This window comes from Saccopteryx leptura, chromosome 2, assembly GCF_036850995.1.
Source record: "Saccopteryx leptura isolate mSacLep1 chromosome 2, mSacLep1_pri_phased_curated, whole genome shotgun sequence".
Taxonomy (NCBI): Eukaryota; Metazoa; Chordata; class Mammalia; order Chiroptera; family Emballonuridae; genus Saccopteryx; species Saccopteryx leptura.
In genome coordinates, this window is record NC_089504.1 from 314142114 (window position 1) to 314157450 (window position 15337).

The following is a 15337-nucleotide window of genomic DNA, read 5'->3' on the forward strand; positions in this document are numbered from 1 at the left end:
TTTCATGGGTATATACCTATCTCCCAACTCATCAAGTCGTCCACATTAAATATGTACAGTTTTTAATATGCCAATCATACCTCAACAAAGTGGGAAAAAAATTAGCTGCTGAGCTTGTTTAAATGTATGTCACCTGTCCCCACCCCAGAGAGCCTATCCCTTAGTTTATTTTGCAACCCAAAAATCTTCATTTTCAACAAGCACCTGGGTGACTCTGGGGCAGGGCTGAGGGTGGGGAGTGAGGTCCTTGGATGGCACTTTGAAAATTACTGGTTTATACCTTGAGCCCAAGAGTGGGTCCAGCCCTACTGTCCTCGGGTTTGGGGACATGTTGGCAGCTCTGCAGCAAGGCAGAAAATTGGGCCAAGTTTCTGGGGCATTAACACACTTCTAGTACCTGAGCCCTTGGTCTCGGGGGGGGGGGGGGGGGCTCTGGTTGGCTCATGTGACCTGCAGAGTTATGAAGTATTTCAATGTCTTTGAAGGTATACATGTGTCCTTGCACATGTACGTGTGTGTGCTGCATGGGTCTGGGTGCCTCCTTCCACAGATGTGGTGGGCATCTGTGCATGTCAGCATCTGTCGGACCTGAGTGTTAGCTTCTGTCTCTCACCAAGGTGCTCACAAGTACACTTCTGCCTGTGTATGTCATGTGGGGGTTTATACTGTGCTATATGAGAGAGTGAAAGTGTGTGTCTGGGGGGGTACTGAAGCACCCGGGCAGAGATCCACTCACATACACACAGAGCTTCCACCTTCAATTATTTCATAATTAAGAAAACTTTCATTTCAAATTATTCTACCGTGCAGCTCAAGATTGAAGAGACGAGCAAGGGAAAATCTGGAGATAACCCAACAGCCAAGATCACGTATTGATTCCTCCTCCTCCGTAAAGTGCTGCAACCCTAAAGCTTTCACATACTTAGAACCGTCTCCCGAGTGAATAAGGCTGCCAAGGGGTTGCAGAGTTCGCTCAAATCCTCAGGTGTAAACGAGCAATGTTCTCTATTGCTTGTATTCGTAATAAAAGGCAAATTAATTCAAACAGCTAACACCTGCAATGCATTTCCTTGCTTTCAGCTCTTTCCAATCAAACCGGACTTCTTCAGTCATCTTTTATACTTTATAATCTGCACAAGAGACTCAATTTTTGAAGCTATGCATGTTCATGGCTTCGTAAAGCTACTCCCCTCTTTTGAAGGGACTGAGAACCCAGGTCTGCCTTGCGGATATGGTGGGTTTGGTTCCAGACCACTGCAATCAAGTGAGTTGCACGAACGAGAGCCGTCATCTTTTTTGCTGGTGGAGGCGCTTGCCTTCAATTTATAAAACCCACAACATCTGTATGGCGCAATAAAATGAGGTCTGCCTGCAAGGCGTTTGGGAGGAGGCTATGTTCCCTGCAAATGGGATCATGGCGGGTTCCCAGCTTGGGCTAATGAGGCCAAGGTCAACCCACAGGAGAGAAAACTGTCCCCCTGGCCAACTGTCACACAAAGGCAGGTCCCGGTCATAATGGGACCCAGATGCAGGAGTGTGGATGGTTCACAGTTGACGTTCTACCAATAATGACTAAGTGGGACACAGTTAGCTGGGGACAGGCAGGGCCAGGATTGCAACTCAAGTCTCTCAACTCTCCTTCTGGAGCCTATTACTCAATGGTTGTGGTGGGATTTGAGACCAGGTTCAGAGGAGACAGAGCTTAAAAACTTTTGTCAATGAACAAAAGAGAGCAAAACAAACAGCTACTCCCCCTAATCCAATTCTATAATCACGGGACCAGAAAAGTGAGAAGCACACATGTTCACATTTATACTTGGGGTGGGGGGGATCCCCCACTAAAACCTAAGGCCTCTTCCCTTTATTCCTGAGTAACTACTGTTTATTGTTCCCAAGCTTCTGGGTTCTCCCCAGCTTTTTTCTTTTTTGGCCATCCCAACTGATTAACCTCATTAATATCCTTAATGTCATCGAATTACTCCTTGTTAAATCCAAGCTGTTCAAGACTACATCAAAACCGCCATTGTCAGATGTCACTCACCTAAACCTGTATTTTCCAACCCGAGCCTTCAATTCCCAATCTCCCTAGTCCTGCCACCCACACCTCGTATCTTTTAAGACCTACCTCAATGTAGCTTTTCTATAAACCTTCCCTATCAACCCACCTTGCAAAATCTTTCCTTGACTTTGAATTTCTTTAACTGTTTTTTCTCATCACTGGTTCCCTACAGTCTCAATGAATATCTGTTGAAGGAACAAACATTTATAATATCAAAGCATTTGGATTATACTCTAGGCAGTCTATGTCTTTTAACCTTCTTAGAGAGATTGTATGCTCCTCAAAAATCAGAGCACAGGCCTTATCTCCTACCCTTTGGTAGATCGACCCCAGGACACACAGTAGGTGCTCAATGGACAATTGATGAGCTGAACAGAATTAAAATATACCTCCACTCCCCCCCCCCACCTAAAACAACCATGGAATCACATGAAGACAGTCTCTGCAACCAAAAGAATCAGACAAAAAGCGTTAAATTATTATGAAAAAGTAGATTACTGGCCATTTCTTAGGTCCTAAATTTTGATGCCCATTTTGGGGGGAGGGGTCCTAATAATGATATGAAGTATTTAAAATTAAGTCTAACAGATGAGAGTATTTTGAATAGCCCAGAGCAGAAACAAACAAATGAAAATCTACACATTTTAATTGCCGACTACTTTTGGCCCGAAGGGCATATCTTTTTGTTTGTTTTCCTTGCATGTAGAGCTTAATGTTTGGTTTTGATTCTAGCTTGCTGGCCACACTGATAGAGTCCCCCGTACCCATGTACTGCCCGCTCCAAAAGAAATAACTGGCATCAGTGTGGAATCAAAGAGGGCAAGGCAAGGACTTCCAAGGTCAGGTGGAGGGAGCAGGATTATCCACAACTCCATTCCTTAGGGTGAGAACACCTGCAAGGTGACTTCATTAAGAAAATCCCCCCCCCCCCCGCAGTGTTTCTCAAACAACGGGTCTAAGTAAGACCACCTCACCTCCAATTCCATGTGTGTCTGCGTGCATATCTGTGTGTGAACGTACACTCTCTCAGGGGGCGCTTCTCTGGGTACTCTGGTGCAGCGGGTTCGGGGCAGGACCTTGGCAGAAATCTGTTCTTAACAAGCTCTCCTCCGGTGATTCTTATGCATAAAAAGCCTTGAGAACCAGGACGGTTTGACACTTAACTATGTAACTGATGACATCAAGTTGGAAGAGGCTACCCATGCATCAGACTTAAAACTAAAAATGCAATCTGTTTTCTGAAAAACACTGAATGCTTGCCTCACTGAATGCCTACAGCAAGACGGCCCCTCCTTCGGCCTAACAAACGCCAAACAGGTAGGAAATGGTACCTGCATCTTGTTGTCCAGGTACCCCAGGCTACAGACAGGAATACCTCTTTATGTCACACTGTTTCCACATCACTAGGCAGAGATGAGACTCTTAATACTGTCCCATTTAAAACAGGGAAGGACATGTAAGTGTTCTCCCCTTTGAAAGCAAGAGGTCCGGGGTGCGGGGGAATGCATCCAGCTCAGGGACAGGGGAACCCTGGGAGACCCAGCCCTGTGTCCGCTTGGACTCAGAGCATAAGGGCCCCCCTACCACGAGCCGCTCATCCACAGGCACACCCTCTTCGGAAAGCCCAGGGAATGTCTACACACAAGCCCTCACCACCCATGGGAGATGTTCCCCTGGCCCCTCCCACCCCAGATTTCCTGAGCGGAGGGGTCCTGGGTACTGGGGCACATAAAAACCAAGTAAAATTGAGCAATCTTGGGACAGCAATGGGAAGTGCTGCCCCATGGGTCCAAAGTGAGAAGACAAGTATTTAAGAATCCCAAAGTCAACTTACTGGCTCACCAAATTCTGCTCTAAGTGCACTGCCTTTTACATGGAGTTTGCAAAAGTGTTTTTACGGCTTGCCATGCTCATTTTTTAGTAACTTGAACAGAGCAAGTACCTGTTCACTTAACGACAATTCAGGATAACTAAACCGTGGCAGCCCGAGCAGCCCACCTTGACTGCAGTTCACCCTAATTTCAAGCCAAGGCCTTGGAAGCAGCAGACGAGGGCCTAGGCCACCCCAAATGGGTTCACCTGATATAAACCCACAACAGCAGCAGGTTGCTGCGGGGATGCAGTGACAAGCTTTCAGAGAATGGGTGCTGTCCAACCCCATTGCCAGGTACACGGAGGGTCTTCCCCTGCCTCTCCCCTCCCTCAAGTCCCGGCCCCCGGGTCAGGTCAGACCGGACTCACATTTTGCCTAACCGCGCAGCTGTGACAAGGGACACCTGGGTCCAGCGCAGAGAACAGAGCGCCCACCCCAAAGGCTTAAGTAGCCAGTGAGCGGAGAGGAAGGGAGTGGGCAGGGGGCTCCGCCCCACACGGGGAGATGGCGCACTCCTGAACTCCGAGGGAAAGGCGTTGCTGGGGGAGGGTGGGCCAAGGCCGGAGGCAAGTAGCCCAGGTGGAGGGGCCTAGAAACCTGTGGGTCAGGGTTAGGAGAGGGGGTGAAAGGGGCACTCGGGGACCCTGTCTTGTAGGTTATCCGCCCAGGCTGCAGGCAGAGGATGGGGTGGAGGGACTGGCCTGAAACTAAGCACTTCACTAAACAAGGGCAGCCAGTTGGTGGAGGCCAGCTGCGCCCGCCCACCTGGCTCTAGCTTGTTTTCCAGCTTTTCCTCTGTGGCCTGGAAGGAAGTGTGAAGAAAGCACATCCACAATCGAGTGTCTGCTTCTCCTGCTACATGTCGATCTCTGGCATGTTTCATCGTCAGCCCTGTCTTCTGGGGGGTTGGTTTTGTTTCCTGCCACTTTCCATCGTCACGGGACTTCTCAACATCGTGTCAGACCCAGCCCAATACCAGCCACAGGGCACACCGTCCTGCTGCCCGCCCTATCCACCCCTTCCTGTGCACCCACCGCCTGCGGGACATGGAGCAAAGTCCTTAAGCCACGTCACAGCACCCCATTGACCCAATAAACTCCCCACCCCCACGAGGCTCGTGACCAATTTCCCCAGTTAAGGGGAGAGGAAGTGGAGGCGCAGAGAAGGAGGCAGCGAGCCCGCGAGTGCAGGGATCAGGGTCAGTGGACCCTAGGCTTCTCATGCCCACGCCGGTGCTCTCAGCTGTCGTCGTGTCCCCCGCCCAGCGCGGTTCTCAACCCTGGCTACACACCGGGATCCCCAGAAATGCTGTTAGAAACACCGTCCCCTCAAGAGATGTTGATTCAGTTTGTGGGGACTGGGACCCATCAGGTTACTTTTATTTATTTATTTTTAAATTTTTATTTATTGATTTTAGCGAGAGAGGAAGGGAGTTGAGAGAGACAGGAACATCTATCTGTTCCTGTCTGTGCTCTGACCAGGGATCAAACGGGCAACCTCTGTGCTTCGGGATGATGCTCTAACCAACCCAGCTATCCCGCCAGGGCTAAGTCAAGTTACTATTAAAAGCCCCCAGGGGACTTTATCACGCAGCCCAGGGTGGGGGCAGCATGCTAGAGACCCCCGGATGGCGTCTGCTGTCGCAGCTGTATCTGGTACCGGCACTGTGCCTGGCTCAGGTAAGAAGTGAAGCAGATCTTTGCGGAGTGAGTGGAGGAATGACAGCTGTGCACGTCCCTACCATCCTGCCATCATCGTCCCGTCATCCTGCCCCAGCACTTGGCCTTCTCCCACCGGGAACAAGCTGAGAGGCCCTCAGCCAGCCTGTCCCTTCCTCGGTCCTGCCTCTGTGGAGGTGCAAACACCACCTTCTCAGAGCCTCACGTGCAACTCGTCCTGCTAGCGCTGCTACTCTAACCCCTCAGTGCCCGCTCCACGATTAAGGACGCAGCTGCAACCTCTTAGCCCGGTATTTAAGACCCCAATGACCATGACCCAAAGGGTCCTTCCAATCACAGCTCCCATCACCCACAGATCCTCTGATCTGGCCAGGTGAGTGTCCTTCTCGTCTCCCATACGAGTCTTACGCATTCCTGCCACAGCGACTTCAGTAATGCACACCCCCTCTCTCCTCCACCCATGTCTGGGTCCTGCCATCCGTCAGGACCGAACTCCCCTGCTCCGCACCCCAACCCTCTGGAATACCTTCCAACACTGAACATGTGCGCCAAGAATCTTACTTGGCTCCCTTCTTACACGGCTTCTAATCGTCATTTCCATGTGCACAGCATGTCCTAATTTCCCGACTAAACTCTGATCACTTGAAGGCAGCAACTGCAAGCAGAGATGCTGGCCTCCCCGACAGGGACCACTGACACTGCACATTCTCTGTGAGTGCCCAGCAGTCGGCGTCTCCTGTCCCAGTGCGAACGGTCTTACCTGTAATATCTGGACTGCAAGTAGGTGGAACACACAGCCTTGGACACGTGACTGGCCGAGCCAAAGTCAATGACCTTCACTCTGTATGGCTGCCTGGATGGATCCACCAGCATGATGTTTTCCGGTTTGAGGTCAGCGTGGATGAGACCCAGGCTCTTCAGTTTCATCAGGGCGGTGGCTACCTGCTGGAGGACTGGGCGGATGTATTTGAGGGGCAAGGGGCTAAACTTGTTCTGCTTCAGAAAGTCATAGAGGTTCTGCTCCAGCATCTCAAAGACCAAGCATGTGTGATTCTTGTGCTGGAAGCACTCGTAGGCCCGGACGAAGTTGTAGTCGTCAGCACTCTCGGTGCTCAAGCGGGCCAGGATGCTCACCTCAATCTGACCTTGCCGGGCATACGACGGGTGGTTCTTCAGGATCTTGATGGCCACGATTTCATTGGTGCCCCTTTTCCAGCACTTGACTACTTGCCCAAACGTCCCTCGGCCCAAGAACTCGAGGACTTCGTAAGTGTTGGTCATGGAACACAGCACCTCATGCTGGACGAGCTGGTAATCCCCTTCACTGTTGGAGCCACTGTTTTTGGAGGTGGCAGTCGATGTGGTGGCAGTGGCTACAGTGGCCCCACTGGCATTGTTCTGAATCATGGGTGGGTGCTCCTCGATGATCTGCACGCTGCTCGTGTTCTCAATCTCCTCGCTCTTGCGCTTGAGTCCACATTTTTGGTAGGTGTCAAGAAGGCTCACAGTGCTTCGACGCATTAGGTTATGGGGTCCGCCAAGGACCTGCCCGGTGACAGAGGTGCTGCTTGCTGATGTGACGACGATGTGCCCAGTGCTTCCTGGGAAGATGATGGTCTGCTCGTAAGGTAGGCTCGGGTTTGGGATCGGCAAGGAGGTGCTGACGGTTGTGGCGGCTGGCTGAGAAGGTGGCGCGTTCTTGCTCTGGCTGTACACTTTGCTGTGGGAGCCGTACCCAGTCATGTCCCAGTTGGAACTTGGCTCGACTTTCAGTTTCTTCACACTACAGAAGGCACTTGATTGAAGGGTGTGAGGGGAGAAAACTTGAACATGTGAGGCCATACCTACAAGAACAGGAAAGGGAAGAATGAGAATTTTGGTGGTCATCGCATGAATAAACTCAACATATTCATTTCTGTTCTAACCAGTGGCTGGGAGAGGGGGCCTGTAGAATATTTCCCTCCCATTGAAATGAGGTTGGAAAAGTGAATCTGTCCCACCCAGAGGCACATTCTTAGTCACTCAGTTTGCGGGTCCAAGTAGCTTGATGTTCCACCTGTCACCAGTAGGAGTGTAGGAGACTTGTGGAGTCGAGTCAGGAACTTATTTAAGACTGAGATACAGAATTAGAATGTTGGGACTTTGTTCACTATTTATTTATTTTTTAACAAATATCATTTGTGATAGAAATGAATTCTTCCTCAATTCTCACTGGGTTGCTATCCTACTAAAACTAAAGAGTGTATCAGGTGGCCCGGTTAACTGTTATGTAATTGTTATGAATGTTGTCCCGCATGAATGACTACTCCTTGTCACACACTCTGACTCCCGGGTTCAGTTGTTTGAAGACACATCTCCCCACACAGGTCCAACCATGCAGCCACTCATGACCTGCTAGCTTCTGGATGAACCATAAATTATTCCTTGGATCTTATTCTTAAATTACTCTTGAATGAATTCTGTAGGGTTGAGTAGATAAGTAGTTGGTCTTATGTCTTCATTTAGTCTACAACATTATATCAGCCTTTCAGGGGAAGTGGGTGGTATAATTTATGGGTTTTATTCACTGACTTTTTCTGCTAAATGCATATATCAATAAATTAATGCATTTAGAAAGTATTATTATTTTATACCAACATCTTGACCACAATTCAGATAACCTCAGGAATTTATAAAAGCATAACTCTGGAATAGCTGTGTCATTTATAATTATGGTGATACTAAAAATAAAAATCATAGAGCCCTGGCTGGTTAGCTCAGTCAGTTAGTGTCGTCCCAACATGACAAGGTTGCGGGTTCGATCCCCAGTCTAGGTACATACTGGAAGCAACCAATGAATGCACAACAAACTGGAACAGCAAATGAATGCTTCCCCCTCTCTCTCTGCTTTCCTCTCTTTCTGTCTTTAGAAAAAAGAAAAAAATGTATTAGGAAAAATAGGTTCTTAAAGATGAACGTAGAAACAAACACCGCCCATCTGCTAAGCTGCAGTTCATAAGCATCTCTCAGCAGAGCACAAAGTGGGGTTTCTGTTAAGCGCGCTGGTGTTTAGGCACCCTAATGTCCATGTCACTCTGACCCCCTTGTCACCCGAAGTGGATTTAACACTTTCCTTTCCACTCCATCACCTACAGCCCTAGCCCACCCTCTCTCTCAGCAAGCCACCCACCTTCCACTTTGTCCGTAAGCTTACGGCCAGTCGGCAGCCTTGCTTTCCACCTTTATTCTCTTCATTTCACAACATTCCTGAATCTACATCCACGCTCCACTGTCTCCTTCTCTCTGGTCTGAACCTTTCCAACACTAAATAGTTCCCCTATTCTCATGGTTCATCCTTTCCATTTTCTCTTGAACCCTGTTCCCTCCACTGTCCTCTCTCTTAACAACCTTCAGTTCCTCCCTGTTAATCGTATCCAAGCCCTTAGCGGGTATTTAAAGTTTTGCCAGATGAATCAATGACTTAATCTTTGCTGCCTTCACATGTGTGTCACACACAAATTCCCAACTTGGAAAGCGAGCGGAGTCAGAGCCACACTGTCCCCTCTGACTTCTTTCCTTCTTCTCACCTGTAACCAATGGTCTATGCTCCCTGTTCAAGGCTCACTCCCTAACCCATCCTCCCCTACACGTACACACACCACGAGACTGTTCTCAAAGGTGAACGCCTTCCTAATTGCCTAATCCAGTGGCCTTTTGGTCCTTCTTTCAGCCCCTGGCCCTTCTCTGTGCCCCTCGGCAATGTCTGATACTGCTGACCACAACTTCCTTCTTGATGCTCTTATCTGTGTCCGCGTGAATTGGTGACCTCCTCGCCAGTGTGGGGCTGCACACTGTGTGTTGGGTGTGGTTTCTTTTCCTCTTTCTCCTTTAAAATGCTGGCTTTCTCAACATTTTGAATCGCTCTGGAATGTATCATCCATTCAAAAAGGCTAAACTGTCATCTCTAGGTAGGTGATGGCCACATGTTTATCACAAGCGAGGCTCTCTCCCTTGTCCCTTCCAGGAGCATATTTCTGCCTCCTGCTGCATCAAAGACTGTCATCCAAAGCTCAACTCATCTTTTCCTAAAAATTTAGCCACCTCACCTTTCAACCCAACATCCCCATTTCCGTTGGTAACATCTTCTTCTGGTCACTCGGTTCTAAAGGTATGCATTTATTTGTCATGTCTTTGCCTCCATGGTCAAGAAGGTGCCAAGTCTTATTATACTTCCCTTCTCCAAAATGTGGTTTGTATCCATCTCTTTATTTCTGTCCTTGCTGCTACTTCATAATGAAAATATTTATCACTTTCTAGTCAGACGAAAGCAAACATAGACATCTGGTCTACCTGAGCTCGCACGTGTGCGCGCACGCTCTCTCTCTCTCTCTCTCTCCCTCTAATTCGCCCATATTCAGCCACCACATTAATTTTCCTAGAATATTTCTAAGCAAATGCCTCCTCTGTCCAAAAACATTCAATGACTTCTTAGTGTCTACTCTAGAAGGCAAAATTGAGGACTCTTGAACTCAACACTATCATGTATTTATTTCAACTACCTTGTTGTCTTCATTTCCAACTATGAACCTTCTGCAACCCTCCACTCTAATTAAGCTGTTTTACCGGGTCTTGAACTTCCTACCCCCACACTCTTACACCACTCCTCCACTGGCATGCCTTCACCGTTTCTCTCAACTTATCAAGAGACAAGACATTCTGATCTTTCCCCTTCCCAGACCTCTCCAAGCACGGAGATTACTCCTAACTCTCCGTTCCTATGGCATTTAGCATATGTACCACCCATTCGGTCACAAAGTGCATTTCTGCCTTGCAAAATCTCTTGTCTTGTTGAATTAAATCACTTAGCCTTTGTGCTGTTTAACCTTTTTACACATTTAGGTCATGTTTTCATAATGGGGCTATATTCTGGGGGCAAGAACTATAGCTTATACCTTCCACTTCTTTGTGTGTTCCCCACTGTTAAGCTGAGCTTATTATACATGGTTGGCACTCAGTTGATAGAATAAAGGACTCTAAGTGGCCTGGCCTCCAATAAAGCTCCCCACTCCTGCTACAGAGTCACAGGCACTTGTCACACCTGGCCTCACTCGGGAAAGTAAAGGAAAACCTGCCGATGCCTTTTCATCCTAGCCAAGACTTTTAATAAAACCAAGGCAGACGCTAGAAAACTCCTGTCCTGGGCTCAGCATTCAGGCTCAGTCTGTACTTCAGCCTGGCCATGGTCTGACTTCCCAGCACCTGCTCCGAACCCCGCCTTCAGCCTGATCCCCTAGATTTGACAGAGGCTTCCTTTCTTGTTTGGATCCCAGACTCCAAGATATCTGATGTGACCACACTTCTCTATACACCCTGCTGCTGACAAGACTATTTCCATTTGCTTACTCACAATACCTACTTCACTTGTTTCTTCCCACTGCTCTTTCTGTTCAAGTCAATCTCCCTACTTCTGTAATGGCACAGTAAATGGTTTTTCTCCATTGAACAGAATTAAATAGGCACGTGGTTCTAGGTGCTGTATGCAATATAGAAAGGACCAATCCCTTGGCTTTTAGTAACTGACCCACTGCCCAGGCAAAGCAATTAAGCATTTTCCTTACCCTCTGGCCTCTAGCTTGCCCCTGACTCCTCAATCCTAAAATACTTCGGGGCGTGGAGAGGGAGAGGGGAAGCGTCAGTCAGGGCTGGCAGTGGAAGAAATGTGCTGATGTTACACAAAGGAAATGTGGCTCTATTCTCACTGTTTCAAAAAGATTTTTGGTGGAAAGGCCAGGGTGTAGAAGTGGAATTTTACAGAGGGGAGGAAGATGGCTTATGACTTATTGGGATGACAGCCAAGGGTCATAAAATTGTGGAAATCATCATTGGCTACCTCTGGTGACAGATGCCAGGATCAGGCAGGAGACCTGCGTGACTACAAATGCCCTTCACCACGCCGCCTGCTTCAGACTCTGGCCTGGCCTCGTGTGGTTCCTGCTGCCCCTTTTGTAGGTCAGCAGCTACCATTCCAGGCACTAGACACTGTTCTGGTGCAGCCTTATTTTTTCCAGATTTATTGAGACATAACTGAAATATGACACTATATAAGTTTAAGGTGTTATCGTGTGATGACTTGTGTGTGTGCGCACCCCCCTCCCCCCCCCACACACACACATTGTGAAATGCTGGCTCTGTAAGGTTAACACGTCCATCATCTCACATAATTACCCTTTTTTTTCTTTTTGGTGGTGAGAACATTTAAGATCTACTTTCTTTTTTTTTTTATTTTATTTTATTTTATTTTATTTTTTTAAATAAATTTTTATTAATGGTAATGGGATGACATTAATAAATCAGGGTACATATATTCAAAGAAAACATGTCCAGGTTATCTTGTCATTAAACTATGTTGCATACCCCTCGCCCAAAGTCAGATTGTCCTTCGCCACCCTCCATCTAGTTCTCTGTGCCCCTCCCCCTCCCCCCAACCCTCCCCCTGTCCCCCCTCCCCCCACCCCTGGTAACCACCACACTCTTGTCCATGTCTCTTAGTCTCATTTTTATGTTCCACCAATGTATGGAATCATGTAGTTCTTGTTTTTTTCTGATTTACTTATTTCACTCCTTATAATGTTGTCAAGATCCCACCATTTTGCTGTAAATGATCTGATGTCATCGTTTCTTATGGCTGAGTAGTATTCCATAGTGTATATGTGCCACATCTTCTTTATCCAGTCTTCTATTGAAGGGCTTTTTGGTTGTTTCCATGTCTTGGCCACTGTGAACAGTGCTGCAATGAACATGGGGCTACATGTGTCTTCACGTATCAATGTTTCTGAGGTTTTGGGGTATATACCCAGTAGAGGGATTGCTGGGTCATAAGGTAGTTCTATTTGCAGTTTTTTGAGGAACCACCATACTTTCCTCCATAATGGTTGTACTACTTTACAGTCCCACCAACAGTGAATGAGGGTTCCTTTTTCTCCACAGCCTCTCCAACATTTGCTATTACCCGTCTTGTTGATCATAGCTAATCTAACAGGGGTGAGGTGGTATCTCATTGTAGTTTTGATTTGCATTTCCCTAATAACTAATGAAGCTGAGCATTTTTTCATATATCTGTTGGCCATTTGTATCTCTTCCTGGGAGAAATGTCTATTCATGTCTTCTTCCCATTTTTTTATTGGATTGTTTGTTTGTTTGTTGTTGAGTTTTATGAGTTCTTTGTAAATTTTGGAAATTAGGCCCTTATCTGAGCTGTTGTTTTAAAATATCATTTCCCATTTAGTTGGCTGTCTGTTTATTTTGATATCAGTTTCTCTTGCTGAGCAAAAACTTTTTATTCTGATGTAGTCCCATTCATTTATCTTTGCCTTCACTTCTCTTGCCATTGGAGTCAAGTTCATAAAATGTTCTTTAAAACCCAGGTCCATGAGTTTAGTACCTATGTCTTCTTCTATGTACTTTATTGTTTCAGGTCTTATATTTAGGTCTTTGTAAGATCTACTTTCTTAGCAACTTTCAAGTATTTGTAAAGTATTGTTAACTACAGTCACCATGCTGTGTGTTAAATCCCAAAATGTACTGATTTAATAACTGCAAATTTGGTAGTATAGCCTTGTTTCCATTATTCTGTAGGAGAGGCCATTTTGGTCTAGGAAGCAAATCATTATTATTACTATTATTATTCTATTAAAATCTCTAAAATAAGGCCCTGGCTGCTTGGCTCAGTGGTAGAGCATTGGCCCAGCATATGGATGTCCTGGGTTTAATTCTCGGTCAGGGGACACAGAAATGCCCATCTTCTTCTCTACCCTTCCCCATCTTGCTTCTCTCTCTCTCTCTCTTCCCCTCCTGCAGCCATAGCTCAATTAGAATGAGTTGACCCCTGGAGCTCCAGTGGTGCAATCAGTTAGCGTGTGGTACTTATACAGAATGAGTTGGCCCTGAGCGCTAAGGATGGCTCCATAACCTCCACCTCAGGTGCTAAAAAGAGCTTAGTTGCTGAGCAATGGAGCAATGCCCCAGATGGGCAGAGCACCACCCTAGTGGGCTTGCTGGGTAGATCCTAGTCAGGGCTCATGCAAGAATCTGTCTCTGTCTCCCCTTCTCTCAATGAATAAAAAAGAAAAAGAATCTCTAAAATATAAGGAAGAAAACACTGCTGGTAGTTGCATAGCTTAATCTTAAAATAATCTTATGGCAACAACCAAACTTATTTCCAAACATTTCTTCTGGAACCTCCGCCCCAGCAGTTTAGCTCTCGGTGACTCAAGTGCACACCTTTGATAGTCTATCATTCAGATCCCTCCGGCCAGGGTGGGGCCAGGAAGGGTGCCCCTTTATGTTAGTTACCCACTCATTTCTGTCTCTAGGAACCCCTGTGTTCCTCAAGGCCTGCTTCCCTCCTTATATGCCCATTTCCTTTTCAGAAAAGCCAGGGGCTTAATGCACATTTTCAGTTTGGTCTTTTGGCAAAATCGCAATTGTCCTTTAGGTCATCTCTGCCCTTCCTGTGGGGCTCTCTGAAAACAGGGGATTGACTTTGCTCTTCTTTGCTGGGAGACTGGGAGGCTGTCACCTCCCACTGTGAAGGTGGGTTCTGAGCCCGTGGGGAGCAAGCGATGTGAGGGACCCGGGGAATCACTGCAGGAAAAACCTGTGACAATCAAATCTGCTCCCTCGGGGGTCACCAGGCCCAGACGGTTCCACAAAAGCTTAGGTAGATGTCCTCATTTTTACTCAGCAAGTCACCATGATCTAGAACTGAAATTCCTCAAAGGCTACATAATAACTCGCCACTCACATCTGGGGTTAGGTCAGAATCCTAACCCCAAATATCAGATCGACACTGGGGCCTCCCATGCTTTTTAATGTTACTGACCCAAGTTAATGCAGATGCTAGAAAAACAATCAGCAAAAAAGCACTTAAAAAAGAAATTATTTAAAACTTAAGACAACTTATACAGCTGTATGTAATATATTCTTCCTTGCATATGGCAAATGAAAAGCGGCTCCTATAAAGTGGACGTTATAATATATCCTTTAGTTAGCGGAGTAAAAGCCCATTCTTTGTAAGAAGTCATTTCTCATTACCTCAAAGACCACAGACTCTCTTTTATGCCCATTGCTACAGGCAATGCAGGCAACTGACTTTTTGGCTACTTTATTTAAATGCTCATTTTGCTTTGGTTAAGTGTATGGAAGTCTGCATTTCAAAGTACTATTTTTAAAACATTTGCCTTCTAGACTTTATCATAGATGCCATTTATGTCCATAAAATTCTATCATCTTTGAGTTCACTCCTGATTCTTGAGGATTCTCACGATTCCCCGGATTTCAAGCTTTCGAGCATCTTGTCCATACCGGGCTCCAGGCCTGGATGTTTTATGGATGGGGTAGGCGTACATCTGACTTTGTCTAGGACTGTCTGGAATCACCCTGGTTGTGCCAATTCAATTGGTAAGAGCACCCTCTCCGCTTTCCTTCTCACAGGGGTCCTAGTGTGGAAGTTAGGAAGTCGAGTGATGGGTTTGGGTCCCTATGATAAGTGACCCAGAAGTTCAAGCCTGGGTCATTCTATGTGCCTCTTTGTCTTAATGGTTTAATGAAAAATTCCTTTTTTCTAGGGTTGAGAATAATTTTCTCCACCTTAAAAAAAGAATACTAAAAATCTTCATGACTTTTCAGAGCTCTTAACTCAGAACATTTTTAAAATGTCATTTATTTTTTAATTAATTTATTGATTTG

At 46.6% G+C, this 15337-nt stretch overlaps 1 protein-coding gene across 5 annotated transcripts in view; it reads right to left on the reverse strand.

The window, feature by feature from the left end:
* Positions 1–15337, reverse strand: part of HIPK2 (homeodomain interacting protein kinase 2) — a 175098-nt gene that overhangs the window by 110291 nt on the left and 49470 nt on the right. For all 5 annotated transcript variants that reach the window (XM_066362851.1, XM_066362850.1, XM_066362848.1 and 2 more), the window contains exon 2: positions 6372–7455. In XM_066362851.1, coding sequence (XP_066218948.1) covers positions 6372–7455 — 1084 coding nt within the window. The remainder of the gene's footprint in view (positions 1–6371; positions 7456–15337) is intronic.